The following is a 16,988-nucleotide window of genomic DNA, read 5'->3' on the forward strand; positions in this document are numbered from 1 at the left end:
CTGATTGTTTGTAATTTATATGATAATCACCAAAACATATTAAAGAGAGTTGAGTATGTTATATTAAAAGGACTTAAAAATATGTAAATTAGCGAGTCACGTGACTACCCTAACCAATTTTGGTATTACATACAATGTTAGTCTCTAATTCAAAATATTTACACATTTAAATGCACTCAGATCCGGGATTTAGACATTTCTAAGACAGAATTATCCATTATATTTAATGGCATTAGAAAACACAGAAATATGGATCAATCTGGGGTACTAGAACTACTCAAAAATACACCAGCAACAGGTTGTCTTTCATCTATGCTAAACAGAGTGTGACGTCTTGTAGCAGGAAAAAACACACAAATGTAAATCTCAGTGTGACAAATCGTCCAGTAAGCAACATAATCAAGAAGGATCTTCGTTTGGATCCGATTTTTTTTTTATTGAGTGAAATACCTGGAAATGTATGTCAATTCAGAAAATTTATCGTTACTTTGACTTTCTTATTCGATGACTTATAATAATTTTGCTATATTTTTTTTCATTAATACGAAGCAGCAAATCACTCTTATCTAGCACAATTTATATCAGTCCCTACGTAGTTAATATAGTCTGGTTGTAAAGTATTTTGAGTGCGAAACAAATTATCTGTATTTAAGTATCAATGATGGTTGTAGGATGTTTTTTAGAATGAAACAAATTACTTTTATTTTGGCATTAAATATTCTAATTTATTCATAATTAATATAATCTTGTTAGGAGTCACCTTTGTACCGAAGAACCTGGCTAATTTTGTTTTTAAAAAATCATCATAAATAATAATGAATACCTTTCATGAGCATACTAAATATTTTAACGTAAAATAGTAAGTTCAGTAGCATATTTTAACCGTGACTGCAAGTTAAAACTATGGATCACTGTGCGGTTAAGACAAAAATTAAATATGTTTGTTAAGTAATAGAACATTAATTCTGTTAGAGATGTAAGCAACGGTTCACCTATATGAATATTTTTCTTGTTACAAAAAAAATCTAAAATCAATACTTGCACGTATATCAGTTGTAACATGAAATCAACGTTAACTGTCAAATCGTCTAAATATGACATAAAATTATCTTACTTCAGGTGATATATACAGCATTCATATAATTAAACTCGCGATAAAATTTTCACAGATGTCGTCTTCGAACTGACAAAGATATATTTTAGAAAAACAATATTCCTGAAAATTGAACGTATCGGGACTTAACAGCTTCGTAGTTGGTTTAAAATACACCGTAATAGTCAGAATTTTTCCTGGTTGCTTGTTCCAGAAATAAATTAACACCATAGTAAGTTACTCAATACTTTTTTCGATGTTTATAACGTTAATACTGCACGGCGATGTAAAAAATACAGCAGGAAACAGCCACGAAAGTCTAAATTAAACTATCCATTCAGCTTTTCTCTCTCTTTTAACTTTGTCGTCCATATAAAACTTCAAAGATACGTTTTTTTGTAATTAATCACAAAACTACACAGTGGGTTATCTGTGGTCTGCCCACTATGAATTTTGAAACCCGGTTTCTAGAGTTCCAGAGTTGTTAATCTGTAAAGATACTTCTGTGGCACTGGAGGGCATTCAAAGGTCAAACGTCAGACGTTGAACAAGACTTTTTTATGTTTTACTGTTTTTTTGTGATTTTTAGACGTAAGTCGACCATACTTATCCTTTGCTTGTCGTAAAATGATGACGTAATATTTTCTTATAATTCTAGTCGAGTAGTCTCTAAAATAAAAGCTAAGCAAACATCTATTTGGGTTAATTGATATACAGTATTCCTACATCTACCTCAAGATTTGCACATCTTTTAAAGTATGCTCCGAATAATTTGTTAAATGATATAACCTACTGTTAAATCCGTTCATGTTAACTACCAAAGACTCTGCACAATAACACGATGTCAGGGTCCGACTGTGTTTTTACACGCCGATTTGAAAGAACTAATAATAACACATTTTTTCTCAAATTCAACTTGATAATTCCATTTGAGCAGGTAGGAAATGTATTCTTTTAACAATTCGGTGTGTTCAGTTCCAGTTTGTAAACACTTTGGTTGCAAGCAGGGAGCCAACCAGGAAATTGCGAAGTCTGACGATAATTCTTCGACAACGGATAAAAAACATACGAAACTTAAGTTTGTTGCGTTGAAACACTCTTAAGCTGTCTGATTAATGAACGCATAAAATTATATTGGGGTATGAACTGGTCATAAAGGGGATTCAAATTAGAAAACAGGAAAGAAGTTCGATTTTACCACAAGGGCAATACTTTTCAAAATTCAGTAAGTTATCACAAGGAGCTCTACACCTCTACATTTTATAGAGGTTCAAGACCTTCAGGATACATATGGATATCTTTTCTTTGCATTCTTTTATAGTAATGTTGAGAGCTACTTTGCTAATATATCCATAGAAACGATGTTAGGAGGGAAGAAGGCCTAGTCGCTAATATCTGTGGAAGATAGGCAGGATAGGCATGCTACTTTGGTTCAATGACAGTAGTGTCCATGGTTGTTATCGCGCACAGAAATCTGGAACAATATCGATGTCAAAGGTCAATATCGTCTTCCTAGTTTTTCCCCTTTAAATCAAAGGAATACTATGAATACATGTGTTAAATTTGGTTGTGTTTCACAAACCGCACGTTTCACGCTGGTTTTCCTGTGTGAATTTGAATAATCTTGTCTTGGTCTACGTACTGGAAAATATGGGGAGCGTCTAAAAGAATTCCTATTGTACCTGACGCGGTCACAGCGAAAAATATGTACAACTGAAGCCGATCAATCACCATGGCAACGTACTTCCAGTCTTCTCGAATCTAGAATGATGGAACATAAATATATCATATAGTTTGTTCAATTATATTAATTAGTAACATCAGTTGAATTTGTAGTTATAAATAAAAGTACACAAAACCTGTCAGAGTAAATTATGATTTCGTCTGGAACATTTTATTCAGAATAATATAAAACAAAGTTTTTTTAATCATTACAAAAATATTTTAAATTACAAATTCATTCCTTTAACTTTAATATTCATTGTGAATTTCTTTCTACATGGTCCAGCATGGCGGTAGACTTGTAATCTGAGGATTGCGGTTTCGAATCCTTGTCACACCAAATATGCTCACTTTTTAAACTGTAGGAGCGTTATAAGTTACGGCCAGTTCCACTATTTGTTGGTAAAAGAGTAGTTGGCAGTGGATGATGATGACTAGCTTCCTTTCCTCTTGTCTTACACTGCTAAATTAAGGACAGCTAGCGCGGATAACCCTTGCGTAGCTTTGCGCCAAATTCAAAACACACCAAAGAAGTAAATTCTCTCTACATAAACCTACGTCCTCCTTGGAACAGTGTTAAGTTTACGGATTTACTAGGCTAAAATTAGGGGTTCGATTTTTCTGGGTAAACATAGCAAATACCTCGATGTGGCTTTGCTATAAGAAATACGCACTCTTCATATATTCTTTGCATATATATATATATATAAATTAGTGAAAATTATTACATTTTGATGAAGCTAAATAGTAAAATAAGTAAAATCATAAAGAAAGACTGCGTTAAAAACAATAAATCAAAACTTCTGGCAAATTATATAATTTGTTATTTTAACTCAATAAACGATCCGAAGCAAGGGATACAAGCTACAATATGTTGCTATACAATGCACCCTAGGATCGTTTCTGTTGATGCAGCGTTTTTGTTTAATTTGTTTTCGCTTTGGCTTGTTTTTGAGTTAAAAAACAAATTATATATATATATATATATACATATTCAAAGTGCCACGTGGTTTGAAATATCTTATTTATTTCTATTTTTAGTTTCTGTAGGCTTAATGAGCCAACTTAATTAAATACATCAAATTTATTATGGTTTTATAAGAAAATCAAAGCATATATATATAAACACATAAATCCCAGTAAAGATATACACGCACACACAATTTCGTGAACATACACTGGGAATGGATGTAGCAAAGTTCTAAATAATATGTAATAAACAGCGTTCATATTTTCAATGTCATCTTTTTATTGTTGGTAATATATCTATTTCTTGGTTTTTGTTTGGCTGAAGACGGCTGTTTTCAGGATTCAACATAGAGAAAAGACAACAATGCAGAAACATCCTGAAACCCTTTGATGAAAACAATATCGAGCGAACTTTAATAGGTATAAATATCCATTAGGATTTAAACTCCAGCTGTGTAGCTTATGATTAAGGCTTAAATACTGATATGCAATCATATCACTTTTTATGAATAAACCAGTAGAGAGCTTTAAATGCATTTTCTCAAAATGTGGTTTATTTTTGTTCATTTGAATGAAAACGAGATTTTAAGATTCAGGTAAATAGTGCGTTTATTTGTTTCAGACTTTCGCGAAAAGCAATACAAGGACTGTCTACGCGTAGATGTTTATAATTTTGAAGTGACAGACTATTGGGAAGACAATTAGTTCTTTACACTCACGACCAACTCTTAAGCTACTATACTCTGATTGAATAGCAGGTCTTGACAATCACTTATGACGAAACCGCGACCCCAAATTGCGCGTACGTCTTTTGGATCAAAACATATCATTGACATTTCGTTTGACATACGTAAATAAAATCTTAATATGAAAACCGATACGTAGCTCACTTTAAAATATCAAGCAGGTATTGCTGTGAATTTTTTCTTTTGGCCACATGAATGTATTTTAAAAATTTAATGTTCAATGAACATTTAAAAAAGATAGAGTGGAAATATATTTATACTTTAGGGGGCGCTATTCTACGCTCTGTTAAGATAATTATTAACAGAATGTCTGTGTATTATAGGCAGCATTAGTCTTTACTAATAAGAAAAACTCAAGATAAAAGAGAACTAGACATGCTACAAACTAATACTAGAGATTAGTAATGAATGGGTAGATTTGGAAAAGTTTGATGTAATGTTTCATACTTCAATATAAATCTTTCGTTGTGAGAAGAATTTGAGTATGTCCGGCTTAATCTAACATTTCCACTTCATCCTATGGTATCGTAAGTACTAATAGAAAAAGTAATTGTATATGATAGATTAAAAAACTAGAGCAAAATTAATAATAAAATTATTTACAAAATAAGATATTCGCAACTGGAGAATAGACAATGGTTTTGAGCACATTTTTACATGTATATTTGTCAAACTAAGTAAAGATTTCGTATATAAGATAAAAATAAAGCAGGGTTCGTAAGTAAAATTGGTAAAACCCGGTTCGTGACAATACGTTTTCGGTGTTGTTTCATTTTTTTGTATTTATTATATTTTTGGCATTGTTTAATTTCCGTACTTGTTATATTTTTGGTACGGTTCCATTTTTGTATGTGTTATATGTTTTTGATATTGTTTAATTTCCCTATTTATATTTTTGGTACTGTTCCATTTTTGTATTTGTTATTTGTTTCTGGTATTGGTTAATTTCCCTATTTATATTTTTGGTACTGTTCCATTTTTGTATTTGTTATATATTTTTGGTACTGTTCCATTTTTATATTTGTTATATGTTTTTGGTATTGTTTAGGAACAAAGAGCAACATTTTTAGAGTTGCTCTTTGAAAATATATTTTCAGAGATGTAAACAAATAAAATATTAAAGATAGTTCCACGTGCTAAATAACAAAACTCACACTATAACAGGTACGTAGATGATAGATAACGCCACACATTCAAACAATATACATTTTCAACAAACGCACGTTCAAAGAATGACATTCCACTCAGCTAAACACAGTTAGTTTATCTACTTACAAAGTGAGCTTTCAGCTATAGTTTGTTTATTTACCACTATGATGAGCATATTTTTTACGATTTGTTGTAAGTTATAGGCTTAGAAAAAGGAAACTATTACAAACTTGAGTACTGAATTTTTAAACAAACTCATCGAAGCTCATGTGTGTGTGTGTTGGAGGAGGTACAAAAAATTAAAATCAATACTCGGACAACCCCTTATTGAATCAGCTACTAATATCTTAACGTAATATTTAAATTATTGCCACGTCATGAGTTCTCTTTCCTGGAAAATAAGAGATAGAGAGTTTAAAACCAGAAGAAACTAATTCATTCTTCATTATTTCAAATTTATAACTTTCATTAATTCAGAGTAAAAAAATCACAACAAATCGCATTAGCCATGGAGTAAGATGTCAAAGAATTGTTGATTAAATATTGATTACAAGAAAATGTTGAAACTTAGAAACCATAGATGTCTGCTGGAAATGGGAGAATAATTTGATAGTTTTTGATTATAAATTTTCTTCTAAAAATGTTTTCCAGCGAAACACATAATTAAGATGCTTCAGAAAAATACATACACACACATATGTATATATATATATATAGTTGTATTAATTTATATTAAAAGTTATTATAACATATAATTAACCGTATGATGTTATGTAAAGTAGTTTTACTTGGATTTGTTTACGATAAGTGGGCTGAACAGTAATATTTACGTTGCACATTGGCGTCACTTTTAATTTTCAATGAACTCTGCAAGTTATTATACTACGATAGTCACTATTGTTGAAACGCTATATTCGAAAAATACGGTACTGGCTTCTGCCATATTCGTGCTGTGATTTTTAAGTTCTTTAAGTACAAATCTCAATATTAAACCTAAGTAGCAAAAAACAACAACAAACGGAAGCAAACCAATAGGTTGAAAGGTCATTAAACCTTAGGAAGTAAAAAGAACTTATTTAAACAAAACCTAGAGCTGGCTCCACGTGTAAACTAATCTTATATTTATTTTCTGTCTGTCTATCTACCTACCAGTCTATCTATCTATCTAAAAATAAATCTTTAAAATATGTATTAATATTTTTCTGTATTCAAGTGGTATTGCCTCACTCTACCATTTTCCTACTATTGAAAGAATATATAAAATAATTTTAGTTTGTCCAACGTCTACTTTCTTGTTAAGGCAAAAGTAGTGACCACAAAACGTTAATGAGCAGCGTCATCAACATCAGACAAACAAGAACGAACTGTTTATTCATTTTCTTGAAGGTTAAACATTCTGATTGCATGTAACGATTGAAGCCAAATGTTGAACTGAGGGTGACAGTTACCATGTGATCACACGAGTCTTTCACGACGAATAGAAAAACCCTTTCGTATTACAGTGAATATCGTAAAGGTAGTTTTATGCAGTAGAAGATTTATCATCTTAGAAGCTGAAAAAACAAACAAACATGGAAGACAAAAATTGATTTCACTCAACAAAATATTGTCAGGCTTAACTTAGTTGAGGAGTTTTTGTGTTTGAATAACTAAATGCATATTAATCTGTGCTTTGGTGGTCACTCTCTTTAATTAGTTACATTATCTTAACTTTCGAAGGTTAAGGTAATATAAATATTTGTGTTGTACTGGTTACCTTCTCTAATTTGTTAGATTACAACGATATTAAACTGTTTCTATGCTTTGCTGCTAACCATCTCTAGTTTGTTAAATGGCCATGATATTCATAAAGGTCACGGTCGTTTAAATCTTATTTCGTCCACGTAAGGTTATATTGTTGATGTTACACAGAACTACCACTAGAAGTTTTTTTGGCTTTCACATATTAAGCTGACTGGAAAGTATTATACATCTTAAAATTAAAAAAATAATAATATCTGAATATTTCACTAGTCCTATTTTCTTGACGGCACGTAAAACACCATGTAGGTGTAAACTGGAAGATAACTACAGAGTTTACAGCTTTACTGCGACAAAAGTCTATGTTCAATTTCCTGCGGTGAACAGATCCCAGATAGTTTATTATTTAGCTGTGTGCTAAAACAATACCACTAAATAATGTTAGCTCCCTCTTGCAGAACTTAACAAAATTATTTCTACAATCCATATTGCATAGTGGCCACTTTGTCGAGAATATGATATTAAACTTATCATTAGTCATTCAGTATAACTGCTTAAACTTTAGCCGTTACACTTATCTATTCACAGTTTACTGTTTATCACGTCAAGGTTTAGAACTGTTAATAAATAAAATGAACAGAATATCTGTCATTCAAATTTTAAGTTTCAAAGAATTAACATTATTTTGAAAACTGTACATAGACATTGTTCAAGTATTCCAAACAAAAATATTCATTTCGGATTTAAAACACAGATAAATGCTATTAACAGTAACAAGTATAGTCCATTAATGTTAGATGCAATATATACTTTAAAATAATTCAATTTTATCTGCGAATTTACCCATTTACCCAGAATAAAGAATGTGAAATTCTTTTACTTGTTTTATGCGATTAGAAAAACTACACGAAACTATAAAACTAAGAAGTAGCCAATATGATATTTGACATAAAAAATGTCACTTTACTTGAAGGTCTTCCAACTTTTACTAAAGTGAATGTGAGTATGTGTGTGTTTTCGTATAGCAAAGTCACATCGGGCCATCTGCTGAGCCCACCGAGGGAAATCAAACCCCTTGAGTTAAGCGTTGTAAATCCGTAGACTCATTGCTGTACAAGCGGGGGGGGGGGGGCTTCCTTCTAAGGTAAGAAAAATCTGTTTAGAAAATAATGTATCTATAAAGTTTGCTCCTCTTAAACCTACAACGGTAAAACTAGTAATTTTTGGGACTAGATTCAATTTCATATTAATATCAATTATCGCAGTGTTGTCACTCTATTCTGTACTAATATGATTTATCACGAAAATGAATATTCCTCTGTGTTTTGATGCAACATTGTTCAGTAAATACTTTAATTTATTGGTTCGGATCAATGTAACGACCTTGTTTGTAGTTCAACTCAAAGTAACGTAATGAACTCCTTGTGTCCGTCGTGTATCGAAACCCAGTTTATAGAGTTATAAAACCATAGACGTGCCGTTTTGCCACTGGAAGGAAAGCTATATTAGTTTGTGATAAAGTCAAAGTACATTTCAGTTTGACTTAATAAAACTGTGTTGTTTTTCCCTTGCAAAAGAAAAAGATAAATAAATTTTAATATAATCTCATAAGTAATATTTCAGTATTAGATGTATGTTTGTAGATGTATACTTTCTACCTATACCTTATAAGTCTCGCATTATTTTTTACAGACTGGCATATTTCTCGGGATAAAAAATATACATAGGAACAACTCCATGCGAATTGTAAAAATATTAAACGATATGTTATTTCCTTTATAAAAATTAATACTTTTATATATGTATTTTATTTTACCAAGACATATAAGTAAATTTCGTAGCAACAGCCGTAATATTTTAAAGTGCTGTAGAACGTCTTGTTTATGGATTTTATTAATAAAGAACAAAATATTTTAAATAAATTATATTTTGCTTTCAAAGTTTTGATTGAAAACCATGAGGCTGTGACGTCACTATCCTACCTTTGGAATGTGCTATACGTGGAAAGTAGAAACAAAATGGTTTGCAAATTACGTTTTTCAGGGAAATGAGAAACTAAGAAGAAATTTAGCGTGATTTTGAGTTGAACACGAAACTAAGTACATTACATGACGCAGTATGAAAGAATGAAAGAAGTTTCAAAAATTAAAAACTACTGTTTATTATCATTTACATTATCTACGTTTGTTTGTTTTTGAATTTCGCACAAAGCCACTCGAGGGCTATCTGTGCTAGCCGTCCCTAATTTAGCATTGTAAGACTAGAGGGAAGGCAGCTAGCTAGTCATCACCACCCACCGCCAACTCTTGGGCTACTCTTTTACCAACGAATAGTGGGATTGACCGCCACATTATAACGCTCCCACGTCTGAAAGGGCGAGCATGTTTGGCGCAACGGGGATGCGAACCCGCGACCCTTAGATTACGAGTCGCACGCCTTAACATGCTTGGCCATGCCGGGCCTTCTACGTTTGATATATGTGGATTTGTCTGAATGTGTCATGTATTATCTACCAGTTGTAATCATTTAACTAAAATGGTGTGTTTTTTTTTGCTTTGATAGTACTTTCTAGAATGTTCATACTTCTATATTGAAAAATGTTAATAGTTCTTGTAAATTTGATCGATATTATAATACAATCATGTAAAAAGGTTAGAACACCCTATGAAAGCCTGTGTATTTTTGTAACATTTTTAGATATATAGATATTTAATCTCAATTTTAACAATACTGAGAGATTATAGGAATATAACTAAACAATTAAAACTGAAGAAAAGACTTTTCAAGATCTTCTGTAAATGTAATTCCACAAAAATGCATATTCTGAGGAAAAGTTAGGACACCCTACCCCCTAATAGCTAGTGTTACCCTCTTTGGCTGAAATAACTGCAGTGAGACGCTTCTTGAAGCCATCTACTAGTCTTTGACATCGGTCTGAAGAAAGTTTGCCCCACTCCTCAATGCAGAATTCTTTCAGCTGTGAGATGTTTGAGGGGTTTCTTGCATGTACAGCCCGTTTCAAGTCACCCCACAGCATCTCAATGGGATTAAGATCTGGGCTTTGACTCGGCCATTCCAGGACTCTCCATTTCTTAGTTTTCAGCCAGTGCTTGGTGGATTTACTGGTATGTTTTGGGTCATTGTTGTGTTGCAGGGTCCAGTTCCACTTTAGCTTTAATTTTCGTACAGATGGTCTCGCATGATCCTCAAGCATCCTCTGATATACAGAATTTCGTGCAAAGCTACTCGAGGGCTATTTGCGCTATCCGTCCCTAATTTAGCAGTGTAAGACGAGAGGGAAGACAGCTAGTCATCACCATCCACCGCGAACTCTTGGGCTACTCTTTTACCAATGAATAGTGGGATTGAGCGTACATTATAACGCCCTCACGGCTGAAAGGGCGAGCATGTTTGGTGCGACCGGGATTAGAACCCGCGACCCTCAGATTACGAGTCGAACGCCTTAACACACTTGGCCATGCCGGGCCTGTTCCTAATGGAACAGAACTACATAAAAATAACATCCGGGTATTAAAAAACAACTCGCAACGTTCCAAATCCAATACAGCTGAATAGGATAATGAAACAGGGTGCCGTTTCCTTTTAAATGTGGATGTGTTAATGTAAAAAGAAAACAAACAACTCTTGTTAAAATATAATATTCTATCAATTTACAAAGTCTCCAGCTCTTTAAACGGCTCTTTGGCAGGTGGAATTACAACAACCTTCTTCTTTATCGGGATTCGGTTCTTGTTTTGGACCAGAAATGATCAGTTTCAGAGTAGGACTATTCCTTCCTCTTTGGAATGGTTATTTTGTTTGCACTGTTACTGAATCCGAATCAGTCCTTGTTATGTTGTTGCATTACTTACAGTATGTTAAATTTTGTCTATCGTACGTATTTTTAATTAACATACCCTTTTCATGACACCTCTGATTTATGGAGTAATATTAACCCTTATATTTTCACAAGCTTCGCTTATGTTTGATCGCAGTATTAGTCCGTGTTCAAGTGTTTATTTGTTTGTTTCAATTTCGCGCAAAGCTATACGAAGGCTATCTGCGCTAGCCGTCCCTAATTTTGCAGTGTAACATTAGAGGGAAGGCAGATAGTCATCATTACCCATCGCCAACTCTTGGGCTACAATTTTACAAACGAATAGTGGGATTGACTGTCACACTGTAACGCCCCCACGACTGAAAGAGCGAACAGACTTGGTGTGACGGGAATTCGAACTCGCTGGTTCACAGTAGAGTTCCACTTAATACTCCATACACACTCCTATTTTTATACTCAAAACCTTTCCAAAATAGAGCTACGTTTGTTTGTGTTTAGGATTCAGTTTACCTAACACTGTTTGGCTTGTAAAATTCTTATTTACGATGTTTAGAGGAGAAAGGTACTCAGGACTTGATTCGTCACTTATTGTGTTACTATCTAATTTACTCATCAGTTCATTTTTTATAAATATTTCTGTCTGATAGAGTTGACATGTTTGAATAATTGAATAGAAATTCTGAGTTCGTTGATCGTGGTATTCTATATGCTTTCTTTAAAATACAGTTTTGTATTTGCTGCAGTTTGTTGATGTGTGTTTTTGACACGTTTATCCATGTTATACATACAATATAAATTGTATTTGTTTGTTTGTTTTTAAATTTGCGCAAAACTGCTCTGAGAATTCTCTGCGTTAGTTCTCCTTAATTATCTCTTCCATCAAAGGTAAGGGAAGTTATAATTTCACACTTGTGTTTGTGTGTGTGTTTGCCAGCAAGATTTCTCAAAAACGGCGGAATGGATTTAGACCGAAATTAGTATTTATTTGTCCAAACTTAGAAATAGTTTTTTTAGTTGTTCAAGGTTACAGGGAGGTCACGAAAACAAACATTTTATTTTTATTTTTATCACTGCCCTTTGTTTTGGCGCCACATTCCAATCATAACCAAGTTTGGTTATCTTTCATCTCTGTATGTTTTTGTTTGTGTGGTTGCTAGCTAGATTTCTCGAAAACGACTGATTGGATTTTGACTATGACTCAACCTTCTAGTTTTGAAGTGATAAACCAGAAGGAAAGCAACTAGTCAACAGCACGTACCGCCAACTCTTCAATATCTCATTATCAGTGATGGAATCGATCGTCACATTATAACATACTCATGGTTAAAAGAAGCGAGTATAATTGGGAAAGGGATTCGAACCCACAACTTACCTATTACGACTCATGTGCCTTAGCCACAATGTATATGACAGACAGATAATAGTTGTAACCACTAGATTAATGTTGTAGTTCCATCAGAAGAAAAGTTATTTAAACAACTGGAAAGCTTGTGAGTTAATAAAAATATTGTATTTTAATGTAAAATGTTTTTTATGAAGTATAATATAATTATACTAAACAAATAAAGTTGGAATTTACCTAACTTATTACAGTAAAACAGTACATAACTCAACATGTACTCTGACTAGTGGGCTTTCAAAATATGCCACCTCGTAACCCAAGACCACAGTGGCAAGTGACAAAAGTTAAAAGACAGTACAAATAAATTATCTATTGTACAAATTAAAGCACATGCCTCTGCCACGCAATCTTAACCATAATTCGCTCTTAAAAGAATGAACACGAACAATTTTCATCAGGACAATAGGAAATAATATTCTACATAAGTCCACCACGTTAAACTAAATCCGATAATTTTTTATCGGATTATAGGGCAAACTTGAGTGAAAAATCGGTCAACATGTTAACAGATAGGGATTTTTATATTTTCATGGGCCCGGCATGGCCAAGTGGATAAGGCGCTCGACTCGTAATCTAAGGGTGCGGGTTCGAATTCCCGTCACACCAAATATGCTCGCTCTTTCAGACGTGGGGGCGTTATAATGTTACGGTAAATCCCAGTATTCGTTGGTTAAAGTGTAGCCCAAGAGTTAGCGGTGGGTGGTGAAAACTAGCTGCCTTCCCTCTCGTCTTACACTGATAAATTAGGGACTTCTAGCGCAAATAGCCCTTGTGTAGCTTTGCGCGAAATTTAAAACCAATAACAAACTATTTTCGTGACCTTGACTTTTATCTTGACTGTCCCAAAATTAACTCTATCTACATTTGATCATAGTGTAAATATATAGCAACTTTCATCTAAATCCATTCAGCCGTTTTCGCGAAATATTGCGGACAAACACAGATATAGGAGTGAAAACATAACATGTAATAAAAAAATAGAATACAAGCATACATAACAATTCAGTTCCAACGTACGAAATAATACGCTTAAAATTTTCTCACTTTTATTTATTTTCGGGAACAATTATTATCCAATAACTTTTGATGACGAGAAACCGACTTGAAATAAAAATGTATATCAAAACGGTTGGTATGGGTATTAACCATATCTAGGAAAGTCGAAAAGTTGTTCTCTGCTTATCAATACAAGTCTTAATAACCATCACAGCCGTTCTGAGATGCGTTATTATCCAATAAATAGCTGCAGACATTAGAGAGAAGTCAAAGATTTTAGACTTTGCAAGGCTAGAGCATTTATGTCTATTCCAAAATTTTAAAACATAATTACTCTGCACTTACATAGCTTGAAAATATATATTAAAATCTGATAGACTATACGAATCTCGTATCCCAACAGCTGTATTGGACTCACTTCCAAAATACCTCTGGATAAAAATATTTTAACACATACGCCAAATTTGATTAATAATTTTAACTGTCCTTTAACTCCATAAATGTTCTCTAACAACCAAACCTCTGGTTTATAGCTTAATTTCAATATTTTTATGTTTCGGTTTTGTATGAAAATACAAATAGAAGATTAAGGTAACGTAATTAGCTCTCTTGTTCTCACTTTTTCTCCCAACTTAATGTTTTATGTTTGATTTTTTTCATCTCGGAGCTCTAAAAGACTACTGTGATGTAATCATTATTTTATTCGTATAAAATAAATTCCTAGGTCAGAGCAAAAGTGAAATTATTTTATTGTACATAAAGTTTAAGGAAACATATTTCATTCCAAAACAACATAAAACTTATAACAAACGTAAAACTGTTAGCTCACCTGAATATATTCGTCTTCACTTCGTAGATGCTCTGCAATGAATTCAACGGCTTCTGCAGCTCGATAAGCTTCTGGGGTTAAAAACAACATGTCTGTCGTTTCGTTCTCTTTCAGCTTGACCTCCATTTCTACAGAAGACTTCCTTGTAACTGTACAATTAGGATGGTGGATATCTGTAAGCTCAACCAATTCCATTTTATTTTTTACATTTCGTGGCTTGGTTTCTGATGACCCATGATAATGGTGATGGACACCATACCCGGGCATTTCCATCATCCACCTTAGTCTAGTTTTCTTTGGCCTCTTCATGAATAGAAGAATTGGTAAGTATTTTAAGAATGCTATGCGAATCCAGTTCGGCATTCTATGGGTCCTTGGACCGCGAAAGTTCCAATTAATAATAATTACCGTAACCAGAATTGATCCCGTATTCATGAGGAAAGTGAAGAGAAGATACTTTGCAACAAGTGGAAGAACCAGCGAAGTTGGAGGCAGGATTTTTGAGACCAGCAATAAGAACACTACTAGGGACAATAGAATAGATATACCCAACGTAACCTTTTCTCCTGCTTCGGCCGGAAGGTAGAATACAAGAATACAGAGAAACGAGATCAAAACAGTTGGTAAAATCAGGTTGATTGTGTAGAAGAGGGTTTTCCGTCTAATTGTAATATAAAATGAAATATCAGTTTCTGTAGGTTTTCCTTCTTTCGAATTATTGTACACATTGAGAAAGGCTGGAACCTCCACAATGTCCCACGTCCCACTTTTCCAATAAGCCGATAAATCAACCCATTGATTGTCATCGTACAATTTTAAGGACACTTGATCACCGTTGAAAGTCCATGACCCAAACTTCATGACACATTTTTGTTGGTCGAAGGGGAAATAGGTGACGTCAATAGTACAGGAGCTTTGATAAATGGCAGGTGGAACCCACATAACCATACCACTAGGGTAGATTAACACATTGGATTTGTACCGGACTTCGTAGTTACCGTCAGCGCTGTTTGTAAAAAGAGAGAACAGGATAAAGTAATAAATGCCAAATAACTTTGTGATGAACGAAATAATTTAAAAGGAGGCTAGAAATCGTGTGGTGATAAACAATCAATTATTCACTCTTTCCTATTCGAATAGAAAAATAATAGTATTTTGTTTAATATTTTAACGTAGCTTTCTGTATACAAATGTTTAAAGCCTGGAGAACTTAAACAAATAAACAGACGTCACCTTTGTTCGGATATGACTATAAAATACTATCTGTTTTAATGAAATACCCTTCGTGTGTTTGCTCACCTGAATGACATCTTATGCGCATGCGCACAATGGGTAATCAGGACAGAGTTTCCTAAGGTTCAGTCGTAACTATTCCTAGCAAGAGGAAAAGTGGTACTTGTATCCTGAAGAGACTAATATAGCGGGATTAACTGTAAATCTTTTATTTTTCACACCAACAGGTGAAAGAGCAAAACCACGTTAAAAACACCATGTCTCGTACTCGAGACTGTCTTATCTTCAATTACATACGCTAACCACTAGGGCACGCTTACACCTAGAACATTATGTAAACTCTAACTAGCTAGATGACTTTATCAGCTTTATTCAGAATTTAAATTGAAGTTCGCTTCTACTTTGCATGTGTATTAAAATGAATGGTTCACAATACTGTAGCAGTCAAAAAAAACATCGGTGTACTTATACAACACACTGACGTCAGTAGACACTTTTAAACAGGAATAACTGTGACTGGTGTTTTAACTTGGTGTACGTATGTCTAATAAAGTATTAAAACACGAGATAAAACTATTCCCTAAGTGATTGGTTACTTTAATTAGTTTCATGTGAACAGCTTCACTTCAGTTCTCTAAATGAAAGCGACAAAGCACATTAAGTTTAATAAGAGCTTTGTGCTAAGGTTTAACTTGTTGACGTTTGGTTTGTTTGTTTTTGAAATTTGCGCAAAGCTACACGAGGGCTATCTGCGCTAGCCGTCCCTAATTTTTCAGTGTAAGACTAGAGGGAAAGCATCTAGTCATCATCACCCATCGCCAACTCTTGGGCTACTCTTTTACCAACAAATAGTGTGATTGATCGTCACATTATAACGCCCCCACGGCTGAAAGGGTGAGCATGTTTGGTGTGACGGCAATTCGAACCCGCGACCATCGGATTACAAGTCGAGTGCCTTAACCCACCTGGCCATGTCGGGCTTGCTTCATAGGAATGTGATACTCCGAAAACTAATTAGATTAATACTGTCATTTGTTCGGCTTCATTCGACTGAGAAACTCCATCATAATGACCTGAAATTTGGGTGGTGGTAATAAAATGTATTTTGTCTATAAAAATCCAACTATTAAAAAAACAAAGAGAACATATACTTGAAAACATATGACGGTCCTTACTCCCTGTTAGAAATTAAAACTTGATCACAGTACTGGAAAACATATTTTAAGCTCTTACCTGAATTTATAACTTAACTTCTATTATATCTTATGTTC

The 16,988-nt window shown here is 33.6% G+C and overlaps 1 protein-coding gene across 3 annotated transcripts in view; it reads right to left on the reverse strand.

Moving 5' to 3' along the window:
* Window positions 1–414: 414 nt before the first annotated feature.
* LOC143238283 (acetylcholine receptor subunit beta-like 1) overlaps window positions 415–16,988 on the reverse strand; it is a 65,311-nt gene continuing 48,737 nt past the window's right edge. For all 3 annotated transcript variants that reach the window (XM_076478375.1, XM_076478374.1, XM_076478376.1), the window contains 2 exons: window positions 14,485–15,490; window positions 415–2,854 (listed from right to left, as the gene is read on the reverse strand). In XM_076478375.1, coding sequence (XP_076334490.1) covers window positions 2,684–2,854; window positions 14,485–15,490 — 1,177 coding nt within the window. In that variant the 3' untranslated portion in view covers window positions 415–2,683. The remainder of the gene's footprint in view (window positions 2,855–14,484; window positions 15,491–16,988) is intronic.

This window comes from Tachypleus tridentatus, chromosome 13, assembly GCF_004210375.1.
Source record: "Tachypleus tridentatus isolate NWPU-2018 chromosome 13, ASM421037v1, whole genome shotgun sequence".
Classification (NCBI taxonomy): domain Eukaryota; kingdom Metazoa; phylum Arthropoda; class Merostomata; order Xiphosura; family Limulidae; genus Tachypleus; species Tachypleus tridentatus.